General features: G+C 37.5%; 3 protein-coding genes and 1 non-coding gene across 6 annotated transcripts; 2 read left to right on the top strand and 2 right to left on the bottom strand.

Annotated features, from left to right (window-relative positions):
• Positions 1-99: 99 nt before the first annotated feature.
• LOC106643833 (uncharacterized) lies at positions 100-5,231 on the bottom strand. 3 transcript variants are annotated; one of them, XM_014359110.2, is made up of 6 exons: positions 4,644-5,231; positions 3,258-4,241; positions 2,835-3,182; positions 1,524-2,764; positions 1,040-1,437; positions 100-970 (listed from the first exon to the last, which is right to left on the bottom strand). In XM_014359110.2, the coding sequence occupies exons 1-6, from the start codon at positions 4,694-4,696 to the stop codon at positions 554-556; spliced, it is 3,441 nt and encodes a 1,146-aa protein (XP_014214596.2). In that variant the 5' UTR covers positions 4,697-5,231; the 3' UTR covers positions 100-553. The 3 variants fall into 3 exon arrangements, with proteins under 3 accessions (XP_014214596.2, XP_014214598.2, XP_089451481.1); XM_014359112.2 differs by lacking the exon at positions 4,644-5,231 and adding an exon at positions 4,514-4,596; XM_089595355.1 differs by lacking the exon at positions 4,644-5,231 and adding an exon at positions 4,361-4,442.
• Positions 5,232-6,354: 1,123 nt separating this feature from the next.
• LOC106643839 (carbonic anhydrase 1-like) lies at positions 6,355-8,882 on the bottom strand. Its single transcript, XM_014359118.2, has 6 exons — positions 8,540-8,882; positions 7,659-7,853; positions 7,411-7,555; positions 7,075-7,180; positions 6,759-6,986; positions 6,355-6,685 (listed from the first exon to the last, which is right to left on the bottom strand). Exons 1-6 carry the CDS (start codon positions 8,634-8,636, stop codon positions 6,575-6,577), a joined length of 882 nt encoding a protein of 293 aa, XP_014214604.2. The 5' UTR covers positions 8,637-8,882; the 3' UTR covers positions 6,355-6,574.
• Positions 8,883-11,193: 2,311 nt separating this feature from the next.
• Positions 11,194-11,265, top strand: TRNAP-CGG (transfer RNA proline (anticodon CGG)). The gene has a single exon. It is a non-coding gene; the product is annotated as a tRNA-Pro (tRNA).
• Positions 11,266-11,814: 549 nt separating this feature from the next.
• Positions 11,815-12,883, top strand: Srp19 (signal recognition particle 19). Its single transcript, XM_014359117.2, has 2 exons — positions 11,815-11,899; positions 12,172-12,883. Exons 1-2 carry the CDS (start codon positions 11,859-11,861, stop codon positions 12,569-12,571), a joined length of 441 nt encoding a protein of 146 aa, XP_014214603.1. The 5' UTR covers positions 11,815-11,858; the 3' UTR covers positions 12,572-12,883.
• Positions 12,884-13,258: the final 375 nt, after the last annotated feature.

Here is a 13,258-nt window from a genome sequence, read left to right as displayed (position 1 = left end):
ACTTTTACTTCGGAATGCCAGAAAATTGTATCTTTTTCCACCACTCGCTCGTCCTGAGATGTATTTTTTGGGGGACGTGAAATTAATGTTCCATAACTGTTGTATTTCAACTTATTTATTACGTAAATGACTTAGAAAAGATAAACATCTTTAAATTTCTTTTTTTCTCTTAACAATCGCAGATCATTGTTAACCTTATGATTTTTACCGTACAAAAACTCAAAATTAAACATTTACCGATACCTTTGTATCAACTTTGACTTTCGTTCAAACTGTTTGGTCACAGTTAACAAAAAAAAAAATAATAATAATAAAAAAAAACAACGTCGTTTAGAAAACTTATAACTACGAACTCAAGTTGTATTGTATAAACATATAAGTTTAGAAGGAAAAAAAAAAAAAAAAGAATAAATTTACAACGTGGACTTTGCGCACAATTGTAAATTATTAAAAGAAACTTCTAGAATTCAAAATAGTACAATAACTGAATAACAATGTGCTTTATAAACATGCTATTAATCTATGAAAAAACCAAAAAAAGGTGAAAAACCAATTATTGTTGGAAAAATTTGTTGTCAGGGCCCTTTGATTCCCTGTTTCGATTATTCAATGGAACGAGTAATGGAAAACTTAATGGCGCGTTGTTATTGCTCGGGTTGTAGTGATGGAAAGAAAAGCCGGGTGGAGCATTATATACAGTAGTAGGTTGTTGAAAAGGTTGACGTAAATTCATCCTTGGGTGTGCCTGTCCATATGATAGTAAAAAAGCGTCACCTGGGTGATCCTGGTTAGGCAAAGGTGTGTTATTGCTAGGCAGAGAAGGTGAAAGAAGTAGCTGTGGTGAATACTGGAACGGTATCCCCAGGGAAGAACACTCCGAATCACTTCTTATGAGGTGATTATTACTGTCAAGTATATAATCTGGCGATTGATTTTCCATAAAGTGCGACCTCAATTCTTCGAGTTTTGACTAAAAAAAATTTATCCATGAAATATTTGCAGAGTAAAAAAAAAAAAATATGACTGAACAAAAGCTTACCTGAGTAGCAAATAAATTGGCTTCTGACGTAGCCAAGTATCTTTTGGCAGTAGCAACGATTTCCCCTTCTTTTAATATCTTTTCAATCAGGTACATCTCTAGCTCCGATATTTGGTGATTTGAAAGGCTACTACCATAGTTGTAGTAAGCAGAAGATTTGGTCGACGCAGCTTGCGTTTCTACTCCAACTGAATACTGAGTAGATGGATCTTGATTTTGAAAAGTTTTAGCATTTGAAAAACTTCCAAACGCTCTTGAAGAGCCCTTGTTAGTGCCCAAATAGGATTGATAGCAGTCGTTAGTTGAAGATGTATCAACAGATGTGTATGCTGGGGTAGTAACACTGACATTGGCCTGAATGGTGGTGCTAACGGGTGTATATTTACTTGGGTCTATACCTAAGCACAAACAAATACAAAAATTCAATTTACAAAAAATATCAACCGCACGAACGGATTTAAAAAAAGTAAAAAAATATACGAACCTAGAGCACACTGAACATTTTGATTTCCTTCAAACGCCATTACTAAATTAGGCTTCAATCCCGAGTTTAAGCTCTGATTAACAGTGTCTTTGGACTTAACGATTTCTGGTTTAGGTTCTTTAGCTGCAACTGGAGCTACAACTACTTTATTCAACGAACTGTTGGACCCGCGTCTTTGATTTTGCAAAATATTTACTTTGTTTTCTGATTCTTGTTCAACGACAGTATTACTTATCAACTTGGAATTTTCTTGAGTCTTGACAAGTGCCTGCTTAGCGTGATCAACGCTAATTTTCTGTTTTTCCGGTAATTTTGAATTTTTCGGTTCATTTTTGTTGGAAATATTTTCAAGCGGTGGGTTCCAATACTCTTCAGCCTTTTCTCTATTTTTTACTGTTTCTTCGCGTTGCTGCTGCTGTTGCATATTTTTGCACTGAGTGTCTTGTTTCATATCAGCATCTTGATTATTTTTAAAGGGATTCCGATTTCTTTGTTGATCACGATTTCTTAAGGATACATCTTTACATCTATCTGGATAATTTTGATTTCTATTAGAATTTCTATTCTTATCATCTTGTCCATAATGATTTCTTTGAACTTCATGATGATTATCTTGAGTTTTATTATTATTATTACCCTGATCTTTCTGAGCACTATTCTGAGCTACAGTACGACTGCCCTGAGCTGTGTTGTCAAGCATCTGACTTTTATTTGAAATACCTTGAGATTTGTCACGAGCTGGCTGCCTGAATCTTGCAAAGGAGCGATCTTGATACCTGTCAAAGCCGTCGACATTCCTGTGAGAATTCTGATTTTGATAAAGTAAGCTCTGAGGTGTCCTTTGATTATCTTGTCTTCTGTTCGAGGGAATCTGATTCTGTTGGCTTCTTGGAACTTCTGGTTTTGGTGCAGTTTTTTGATTTTTATTTTTTTGAGAATCGAAATCCATGTCAGTACCAGATCTTCCATGTATCGGCCTTTCACGATTATTATTGAACTGTACATCTTTCTTTGCTGGTATTTCGTCGCTAGGCAGAGGTCTCAGAGCTCCAGGATCATTTTCAGAAAAACTTTTAAAAGCCTCCTGTTCTCTCTTTCGACCTCCTTTCCCCATAAACATGTGTCTTTCTGTGTGACCATCTAATCTACCAAATTTGTCGAAAGGTCCCGTGTCTGAATTTGCATCATTACCGTCACAAACGTTTTTTAAATTCTCTGGTAGATTACAATTATTTTTGTCCCTGAAAAAAAGAGATGTGGGATTATATACGATGTTTGAATTTACTTTTAATATTGTAGAATAATCATTACCAGTCTTTATCATTGTCGCTCAGTTTCGTTTTTTCTTGCTGCAACGTTGTACCCTTTTTATCTTGCTGCACTGCACTATTACTGTCGACTAATGTTGGTATTGCCTGTTTTGTTTCTTTCACTTGGCTATTATCAATCAAGTGTTGAGGAGACTCAATAATTTGCACATTCTCTGACGGTTCATTTTCAACCAGAGGCTGATCTCCCAAATTTGCAGTTGATTGTCTTCTGCATTGTCTTCTTTTATTAGGGTTTTTTTTAGTGCCTTCATAGTAACTTTCGTTACAATCTTCTTTTTTCGGAAGACCTCTCAATGAAAGTCGAGAATGTTGGTTAACTGGCACGTCACTATAAAAATTTATCATGTAAAACATTTCATCAACCATATGAGTACCACAGAAATTTATTAAATTGTCTACATACGTGGAAGGTGAATTTTTGAGCCACGGCATTGCCTGGATTTTGTCTATCACATCTCCTCGCTGTTCGGTCACGGAATTAGAAGCAATTTCGCCATCAGGCTTGCGAATCTTTTCAACATATGAATCTTTAGCATAGTCAGCATTAGCTGCAACTTTTTTATTTTTCTCAGACTTTTCTTTGTCCAAACACACATTTGACGGGTTAATTTTACGTAATACATCCACAGGCTTAACTTTAGGTTCTGCGATTTTATTATCAACTGTATTATCAATTGGATCATCTAATTTATCAGAGACAGTTTTGGTCACTGACACTTCTGAACTTGGTTCGTTCATTTTGATGTCGGTCTCCTGTAGCTTTATATCAATTGTTTCATTTTGTGTGTTAACTTCATCATTGTCTGCATACTTTGTCAAAACTACAGAAGGATCCTCAGAATTATCACAAATGAAAGTTTTCTCAAAAATATTATTATCTCTGTCTTGAAGACTTTTTTGTATGCTCAGCAAAACTTGTTTATCCATAAGATCATCCAATAGGGTCGACTGTGTTTCATTTTTGGGTGGACCACCAGAGTCCTTCACATCATCGGATAACAACGCGTTTCTACTTTTATTATCAAATGAGATAAGATTACCATCATCTATGTAAGCATTTTTGTTGATGGGCGAGGAGTTTTTGAAATCACTGAGCACATCATCGATGCTCAACAACTCTGTTTGATTGCAGAGAACCTCCGTAGGAACACCATCAGCCTTATCAGTTATCAAGCCAGCTTCATCTATGACAACCAATCGATGTGAATTGTCGACAGCGTCGTTAGAATTTTGGCGAGAGCCAGCATTGCTACTGGCACTTGGACACGTCAATTCGTCCTGCAGATTGACTGTACCACTTGTTTGCTGACTTTTAGCCATGCTTGGCTCAGGGCTTTGTTCTACACCGACTGCACCATCCTGCAAGGTGTTTTGATCCATTTTGTATCTATTTAGGAAAAAAAAATAAAACAAAAAAAATAGAATACAACTAAAATTGGGATCGACGCGGTGATAGAAGATTATGATGCAACTAATTAAAAAACATAAAAACAAACACGTATGCACCATGATTTTTGAGAGCAAGTACTTGAGCGGGAAGTACCTGCGTGTGTGTGTGGAAAAAGGGCGCAAAGACAAAACTCGTTAACCGCATTAACAGGTAAGTTAAGTACAACAATAAACAAGACAATGAACGATTCTACGATACAAAGCAATTACTTATCGTTGGCATTCTTTCAACATTCGATCCGTTTGTCTCTCTCAAATCATGTAGGTATTGTGCAATCAAACAGGTAAGTAAGTATGTACACCTACACACGCTGGAATTGTATGAAGAAAAGTGACTTACGTGTTTAGCCTCTGTAATGGTGCTCGACGGCGACGATAAGCTGATGCTCTCATAAAGGCAACTCTCGGCTGCTCTTCTTTTACATCGATCAACTTGCGTATTGTTCGAAAAGTTATTTACTAAACCTGAACTTCAAGGTTGTACTGGTCATTTACTTCCCCGATATTCGCTCTAAACTCTCAAGTGCTGATGTGTGTACGTGTTATTCTTTCATCAAATAATATGCACAAGGGCGATATATTCTCTTGTCCATAGTATACACATGTATTATCAATCTAGAAAACATGCACGCACCGGCACGCAAAAGAGAGCCGAGCCGGCCAGAGCCGCGCGCTTTTGCCCACAGCTTCCTTTGACCAATCTCACTTTTTCGCGTTCGCGACCAACTTTCACTTGTAGTTGTAGACAAATGAAACCCCCTATGAGTTTTTCTGGAATATGAATCCACAAGTTGTGGATTTACAATTGTAAATTTTGACGTGTTTCAATTGTTTGCATTTGTTTTGTTCGAATTGATCACGAGAGTTAAAATGGAATGAATTTCGAAAACAATCAAAGAACGAGACGTTCCGAGGTGACCGCGGCGAGAAGTTCGTTGACTGCATGTTAGCGCCAACCGTACGCTCTCTACACAGTGGCAAAAATCTGAAGCACTTTAAGCTGAGAAGTGTAACCTATCTTTACCAAAATAATCAAATTGTCGTTAAGTCAAAGAAGCGGTTACACACTTACGTTTTATTGTTTAACTAGTAATTTTATAAACAATATACTTTACTTTGATCAATAAGTACCCAACTTTCGAGTAATTGTACAGTAAATACTTGACTCTTTTATATCGTTAAGTACATACCTAACTTTAACGCGCGGCGCGAATTAAGAATATATACTTATCGTACGTCAAGCTCGAGGTCTCGTGAGGTCCACGTTTGAATTGTAAGTATCTACTTGGATTGCGTTTTTTTCGTTATTATTCCTCTTAATGTTACAGCAATCTATTAGCGTTTCTTCATGACTGTAACCACAGGTTAAAAAGTCTGTCTTTGCCGAGCAGGTTGTGCAGGTAGCAGGTTTGTCCAGAACGTTAGGCTGAATTCTTGCTTCAAACATGTACACGGACTTTAGTAAAGTTAGTCATTTGGTAAGTACCAAGTTCTTGTATCACCATTTGAATTGTAAAAATCTCAAGTTATTATTGTACAAAATGATGTATACGCTCAAGCTCAAAAGTAATTTTTTAACGCACCTGTAGATTAAGATTAGTGTACTTGTTAAGATTGATACAAATATTCTTCTGTATCAACAAAATTTTAATTCTTTGGTGAGGATTCACAGTATAGCTGTATAGAGCCCAAGCTTATCAGTCTCCACAGTAATTATTGACTTGACTTAAAAGTTTTTAGTTCAAAACATTTCTAAGGTATGCGTTAATTAACATTTAATGATTGAAACTAGATATAATAGTGTGTACAAATAAAACATGATATATTTGTTTGGAGAAGTATATGGAGCAAAAGTATAAAGTTTTTTTTCATACATACAAATTGTAGGAAGTATATAAAAGTATTTGCACACAAATAGTCAATATATCTGCTTTTTTTTGAATTACGTTTTTGTTTGTAATGATACAGCATGATTTTTGTTCAATCCTCACAATCGATTTCTGATAAACCTTCCAATTTTGTTGTACTCCATATTAATTAACTAAATAGTATGGAAAATCACATGTTTTATTTTTTCTGAAGACAACCAAAACATACATAAATATGATACGAAAAAATCCATACAAAAATATATCTCTCTCTCTTTCAACAATTAAATAAAAATTTTTTTACCAATAACAAACAACATTTATAAGAATAATCTTATTTAAACAATAAAAACAAGTATTTAGTTTCGAATCAACACAAAGTTGTATATAATAATTATGCTACCTAGGGCTGATTGTCCAAGTGATAGTTGATGGTCCTAGAATTTAACGGTTGCGTTGGCCGAAAGTTGTGTACGTCGTCATTATTTAACTTGAGCCTTCTGAATGACTCCATCTGCAAAGTTTTGCGAGTTCATAGTATAATGCCTAATATATTGAGAAGTATAGCACAACAGGAGGATTCTTACCTCGTCTATGGTTACTTTTTTCACCCTCACCGACAACAACCACGTGACCGATTCACTGCACGGCGGGGTTGTCAAAGACCCCAAGTACGAGACGTATCCCTCTTTGAGTACATCAATGTCGAAAAGTGACAACGGAAAGGGATCAATCTCCGTCTTTTGGCCCGGGTACAAGATATTTGGAAAACTCGAGCGTATCCTCTCAATCCCCACATTCGCGTTCTTGTCGAGCTAGCGAAGAAGAAAAATGTATCTCTCATGAGAACAGAATTTTATTTCAAAGTAAACTAATGGCATAAGTACATATGTATACACTTACTGACAAAAGGTAGCCCACAACTGCTGCACCATCGTCGTGTTTCAAAGCTTCCACTATGGTCTTGTAAGCTTTTTTCCAGTAAACCATGTGCATCTCCAGCGGATAACTGTAAGTTAAAAAAACACTCATAGAAACATATAAATTCGTGCTCAAGGCATTGATCTCTTTCTCTCTTTCAAGACACCATTTACTGCCAGCATCAGCAAGAGGGAAACCAGTGAAAACCGAATGCAGTCGATTCAATGAACGAACGAGGTCTCGATGGAAACGCACACCAAGAGAATCAAGAAAAATGTCAAATAGAGAGAGAGAGAGAGAGAGAGAGAGAGCCGTCACCTGTGATTAGCGACCGTGTGCTCGCTGCCGTTGTCGTTCCCCTTGCCCCAGTGGAAGTGCAGCTGAGCAAACTCGTAGACCCCAATGAGCGGCCCGCCAAATATAGCCGGCGCGTCCTGGGGCTTCCACTCGCCCGACAACTGCACTGTAATTTACACGATTATGTATGAGAGCGTCCCTCTCTCTTTCTCCCCCTCTGCGTGTACGCGATCAATCATTTTCGCCAAAGAGTAGGTATCCGAGTTTACCAGAGTGGCCGTTATTGACTATCGTCATTTTGAGCGGACGAGCCTCGTGGCCCGAGCTCCGCAGCTGAGGCCGACCTACAGCCGGGGACTGGACTTGCTGGAGGTCGATGTTGATGGGCGACTGGCGCGCTCCGCCGCAAGCCGGGAAATGCTTCGGCCACTTCCCCGGGGTCTTGTAGTCGAACCCGATATGATCTGCAAATGATACAAGCGTGTGTGTGTGTGGGCATATGGAAAATTTGCATAAAAGTGTATCATACACGCGGTGCAAAAACTATTTTAGTCGACCCTCCGATGCGCATCTCTTTGTTCTCGTTTTGGACGCGTACACTCGCATGCGTTTATTAAAAGAGACTTTGATGCCTGCAGGGCAAGCGCTTTTTGTTTTTGGGTTGCGCGATATTTTACTTTTCATTAAACCCATTGGCGCGATGCAACATATTTAATATAGTGGACAAGGTTAATTGGGCGTATTAGCTGATGGGTTTTAGCGCGCCAAATGGGTGCCGTTTAACGATGCCGAAGTAAATTACTGGACGATCTAGAAATTGAGAAAAATTGGATCTTGTTTTTTTTTTTTTTTTTTTTATCCCCCCCCCTAACGAAATCATTTTGAAAAAGAATAATAAAACAAAGCCAACAACGGCTCGTTTGGTTCATTGTTTACAATATGTGCTCGCGTTTATGTTTTTGACAAAAACAATCTGCGCGTCGAGATCCAAAGCAAGCATACCTTTTTGGATCAGCAACGTAAAATGTAACCGATGCAATGAAACACTCGATATTTCGTCCTCTATGAAAAAAAAAAAAAAAAAAAAAACTATCTCACCTCGATTGGGAGTTGAGAAAAAAAAGAAGTATAAAGAAAAGCGTGCACTCACCATCAGCAAGTAAAAGCGACGAAGATAGCACCAGCACAACGGAGGAAAGGACGAGCTTGCAGGGACACGAGAAGCAACGACGCGTAGGCGATGGCATGTTTCGCGCGCCTCGGCGCTTCGTCCGCGTTTTTGTAACGTTTGTAAAAGAGCGGGCCAGAACGTATCTCGTCGCAGCGGTGCGGGGAAGTACAGGCGATGCGAAGACGGGAGGTAGGGGGGGGGGTGTTCATAAAAAGCCCATAAGGACGAAGCCTCCACTTGTTGTATTTACCATCGATTTTTTTTTTTTTTCTTTTTCTGTTATTTAAATGCACTCGATTTTTTTGTTTAAACATAAACGTTTTCGTCGTTTATACACACTGAGGAATGTTTCTCGAGTGCGCGAAAAATACCCAAGTATCCGGTGATGATGCACCCGTCGTTTTGTTCTCTCTTCTGAAAAGTGCGGATTAAAACGCAGAGATTTCGATCTCCCCGGAGTTGTTAGGTATTGTTACGAGATACAAAGCGGTGAGAATACGTTGGAACGCTTTGAATTCAAATAGTTCCACGACGAATCGTACGTGATGCGATAAAAAACCGCCGCCCGAAGCAAGAATTTTCGTTCCACTTGTTTTAAAAAGCTCTCTAAACCATATCGGCTTTTCATTCCTTCGTTCCCTCGATCGAACGACGAGAGCTTTTTTTTCTTTAAATCCTCGCATTTCTCCAAAACAAATTCCGGTGCACTTGTTATAGATCCCAAGCATAACTAAGTCCACCGACAGGGTCACATCATCATGATCATTATTGCGCAATAAACGTCGCTCCGTTACATTACAGCTCTCGCGTGCGCGCGTGTACACCTACAGAGATTGGGTCGACGCGGCTGTATATATGTATCGGCGGTACACGCGCCATATGGGGGGGGGGCTATATACACACATGCGCCTCTGACCTCCGAAGCTCTGCGCTTGCAGCGACCGTGAACGAGTCACTTGTGTGCGGTTACAAGCGTTCCATTGAGCGATTATTGAGCTTTTCTTTATTTTATACTCACTCTCGTGGATTGTTTCTTTTTCAACAAACTTTTTTTTTTTGGGGGGGGGGGGCTGTTGTGTATTGATCACTTACGTGACAACTTTTGTCTTGTGCTCTAGTCCGGTCACGTAATTCACCTCTTCGTTGTTTCTCTGGTGGCGAGTCGGAAAAACTATTGATTTTTGCGTGTTGGGCAATATTGCGATACAAGGTTTTTTTTTTGTCATGATTACGATGTAACCGTTTACTATTGGTATTTATTTTAAAAAATAGTTGTTGTAGTCGCGAGATACTACTTTTCGCATGCCAATGTAAAATCTGATGTACGAATCGCGCCAATTGCGGAAATGTCGAAATTCTTATCTTTCTCTCTCGTCTACGGTGGTACAATTTTTTTTTTTCTTTTTTTTTTTCGCGCCAACAACAGCATTTTTTATGTGCTCTTTTGTACCCAAACACGAAACTTTCGTGTGGGTTGTTTGTTTGTCTTTTTTTCCTCCTCGCAATTATTACATTTCGAAATCTTGCAGGAAATTTAAACTATTTACATTCAGGCTTAGGGCACGGGTGATTTTACAATTTTTTTTTTTTTTTTTTTTTTTTGCTGATAGTGTAATTCACTACTTGTGCTAAGCATTTTTTTTCCATTACCACTTACAACGCAGTGCTAAAAAAAAAAAAAAAAAAAAAAAAATTTCATCAGCAGAAGCAATGCATCACAACGTAATTAAATAATAACGGTTGAGAAAAGTATTTAAATATTTTATTTCAAGTACTTCGCAAAAAAATAATTATAAGAAATTTTTCCTCATGTTTTATTATGAATAGAGATATGCATTTCATTTGTGAATGAAGAAAAAAACTTTTTTTTTTTTTAATCGTTTATAAATCTGTACAATAATTATGTACAAGTCTGTCTGTATCACACTGAATTCGTTGTCCAAACAAGAAACTTTCCTGCTCCCTTCGTGTGGGTTATTTGTTTTTCTTTTTTTCCTCTTTGCAATTTTAGGTTTTTGACGCTCATATAGGATATTTAAATTGTTTACATCTAGACTCGAGGAACACAGATTCTTTTAAAATTTTTTTTAAACTTTTTTTTCCTCCATATGATAATTTAAAGTGTAATACACTATTTAAATTTTTTACATTACAATTTAATAGATTAACAAACAAAATTTAATAAGTGCTAATGTTTGAAATAAGCATCTAAATATTTGATTTCAAATACTTCAGAACAAACTATAAACCTGATATTTTATTGTGAATATGGAGATTTTGTCACCCAAAAAGAACGCACTGTATTTAAAAATCAAGAAAAAAATTTTTTTTTTATTTTAAAAGTCCAAAAAACGATTGTGCCCAAGTTATATCACACTGCATTCGACGTATCGCAAAAAATTAAACAACTTTCCCAATCGTAATGAAAAATTCACCCTTTGCAAACATAACTATTTTACAGCGATACAGGATTTTCCTACCCTCATTCAACATGTCTACCGAATAGAAAAAACATGTATCTTTACACTACAATAATGTACTGCGGTTTTTAAACGCCGATGCCACTGCATCCGATGTAAGGAGCCAAAGAGTTCGCAACTCCAATCGACGTATTTTGCACACAAGGAGCACATGGCTCGTTGGTCTAGGGGTATGATTCTCGCTTCGGGTGCGAGAGGTCCCGGGTTCAAATCCCGGACGAGCCCTCATTTTTTTTAACCCTCATCCCCCGAGGTAACACAACATTTTGACATTGTCTGTTCTTATCGTGTTTTCTTAATGTATTATTATTATCACTTAAATGATATATATTATTATCTACTATTGAGTCGATTTCACAAGTCAATCACAATTTTTATAAACAAACGGGATGGACCACACATTCACCTCAGACTCCTTTTTTGTTCAGAATTTTTTTGGAGAAAATACCACAAATTGATAAAAAAAAAAAAAAATTACGTTGAAGCCCATTTACCTATAAGGGAGACCGGGGTAATCGTGGCCACCTGGGTAAACAGGCCACTGGATATATTCAACCATTTAATTGAGATAAAAATGTAATATATTTTTTTTTTATTGAAATATATCTCTACTTACATGCCGTCAATAAAATAAAACCATAGAATTACTTTTTGTTAAATTTTTAAATAATTAAATTTGATAGTTAAAAAATTTGGAGGAACAGCTACTCATCGTGTAACGTAAATAAATGAAAATTTGTGCGATCTGCTTTATCCTGGCGCGCCACGTCCGTTCAAAAGAGCAGTCGACTTTTTGATAGCGATCGCGGAGTGTAAACATGGTTTGGGATCCGACGAAAAAGCACAACGAAATGGAAAGGTGAGAGTTTTTTCGTGTCATCTTATCAACATTTGCGTCAAGTATAAACGTTTTGTTACGTACAATTGAAAATTTACGCTCGAGTGTAATCGATGCGATAAATCTGTTGTTTTTCGCTTGACAGCGACCTAACCTTCAATGCACAGTGACAACAGTCAGTTGCAATGTAAACAGATGTCTCGTCTCTTTTCGTTGATTGTAACAAAATGTAAGGCTTCTTTAAAAACGAGTGTAGCTCTTTAGTTCGCTATAATTTAATCTTTCGTGTTCAGATGGATCTGCATCTATCCAGTGTACATCAACAGCAAAAGGAGCCTAGCGGAAGGTCGCAAAATGCCACTGAGCAAGTGCGTGGAGAATCCAACTCACCAGGAGATCCGTGACATTCTCGTCAGTGCTCGCATGAACGTCGGCGTGGAGAACAAATTGCATCCCAAGGAGCGCAGCAAGGAGCTCCTCTATCGTGGACGCATTCGCGTACAGCTGAAAATGGAAGATGGCACTCCGTTCAATCCGGACTATCCGACCAGAAATTCTCTTTTGGAGTACATAGGCACTAGCATTCCGAAGCTCAAGACTAGGCAGGGAAAGCAGTCGGGTGGAGAACAGCAACAGCAGCAACAGAGCTCGTCGAGTGGCTCTAAAAAGGGAAAGGGCAAGGGGCGCAGATAATGTTGTCAAAAGTGAACAGAAAGTTGTTCAGTGAAAGGATTTTCCATGATTGCAGCTAGTGTTTTTTATACTGTGATTCATAATATATATGTCAAGATAAACTAGTGCAAATCTCTTCTTACTTTCACTACTCATTAGTTTAATGTTACATTAGTTTCAAGTACTTTTTTTTTTTTACTTATTAATTTTTGAAGAGACAGTTTGAAGTAAAGATTTGATGGTTGTTACAAGAAAAAAAATAAAATAAAAAAACCAGGATTATTTGTATAAATTTATTTAATGTGTAAAAAAGCTTAAAAAACTGCTACATAAGAGTAAAAAATCGTATTCCTAGTAATTCACATTTGAAATAAAGGTAAACAAATTGTTCTTAAGTTTTAATGGATGATTTTTCTTTTTTGTGAAAGTCAAGTGATTTTTTAATCACATCTAACGGATTTTTCGTAGATTTCTTGCACAACTCCTTCTGTTGCTTTTCATTGAAATTATCATAATTATAGTTGAATGGCATTCCCATTAGAGAATCAGGATAATAGGCTGACGGCATTCTCGGCATGAAACTATTTCTGTGTGGAATCCCTCCCATCATTGGATTCATAAACGCCATTGGAGAATAGTACATTGGAACTGGCATGGCTTTATAATTCATCTGTGCCATATTTGGAGTCCGTGTCTTGACAGCGCAGT

Source organism: Copidosoma floridanum, unplaced genomic scaffold (genome assembly GCF_036245765.1).
Source record: "Copidosoma floridanum isolate Cflo_tuat_1 unplaced genomic scaffold, Cflo_Japanese_pri ptg000025l, whole genome shotgun sequence".
NCBI classification, from domain to species: domain Eukaryota; kingdom Metazoa; phylum Arthropoda; class Insecta; order Hymenoptera; family Encyrtidae; genus Copidosoma; species Copidosoma floridanum.
This window is presented reverse-complemented; position numbering and strand designations above follow the sequence as displayed.

Coding starts and splice junctions, on each gene's coding strand:
- LOC106643833 (XM_014359110.2), bottom strand. CDS start 4,696: ATGAGAGCATCAGCTTATCGTCGCCGTCGAGCACCATTACAGAGGCTA. Junction 4,242..4,643: donor CCATTACAGAGGCTAAACAC/GTAAGTCACTTT, acceptor TTTCCTAAATAG/ATACAAAATGGATCAAAACA. Junction 971..1,039: donor CCAATTTATTTGCTACTCAG/GTAAGCTTTTGT, acceptor AATTTTTTTTAG/TCAAAACTCGAAGAATTGAG.
- LOC106643839 (XM_014359118.2), bottom strand. CDS start 8,636: ATGCCATCGCCTACGCGTCGTTGCTTCTCGTGTCCCTGCAAGCTCGTC. Junction 7,854..8,539: donor GTCGCTTTTACTTGCTGATG/GTGAGTGCACGC, acceptor TATCATTTGCAG/ATCATATCGGGTTCGACTAC. Junction 6,686..6,758: donor AAAAAGTAACCATAGACGAG/GTAAGAATCCTC, acceptor AAAACTTTGCAG/ATGGAGTCATTCAGAAGGCT.
- Srp19 (XM_014359117.2), top strand. CDS start 11,859: ATGGTTTGGGATCCGACGAAAAAGCACAACGAAATGGAAAG. Junction 11,900..12,171: donor AAGCACAACGAAATGGAAAG/GTGAGAGTTTTT, acceptor TTTCGTGTTCAG/ATGGATCTGCATCTATCCAG.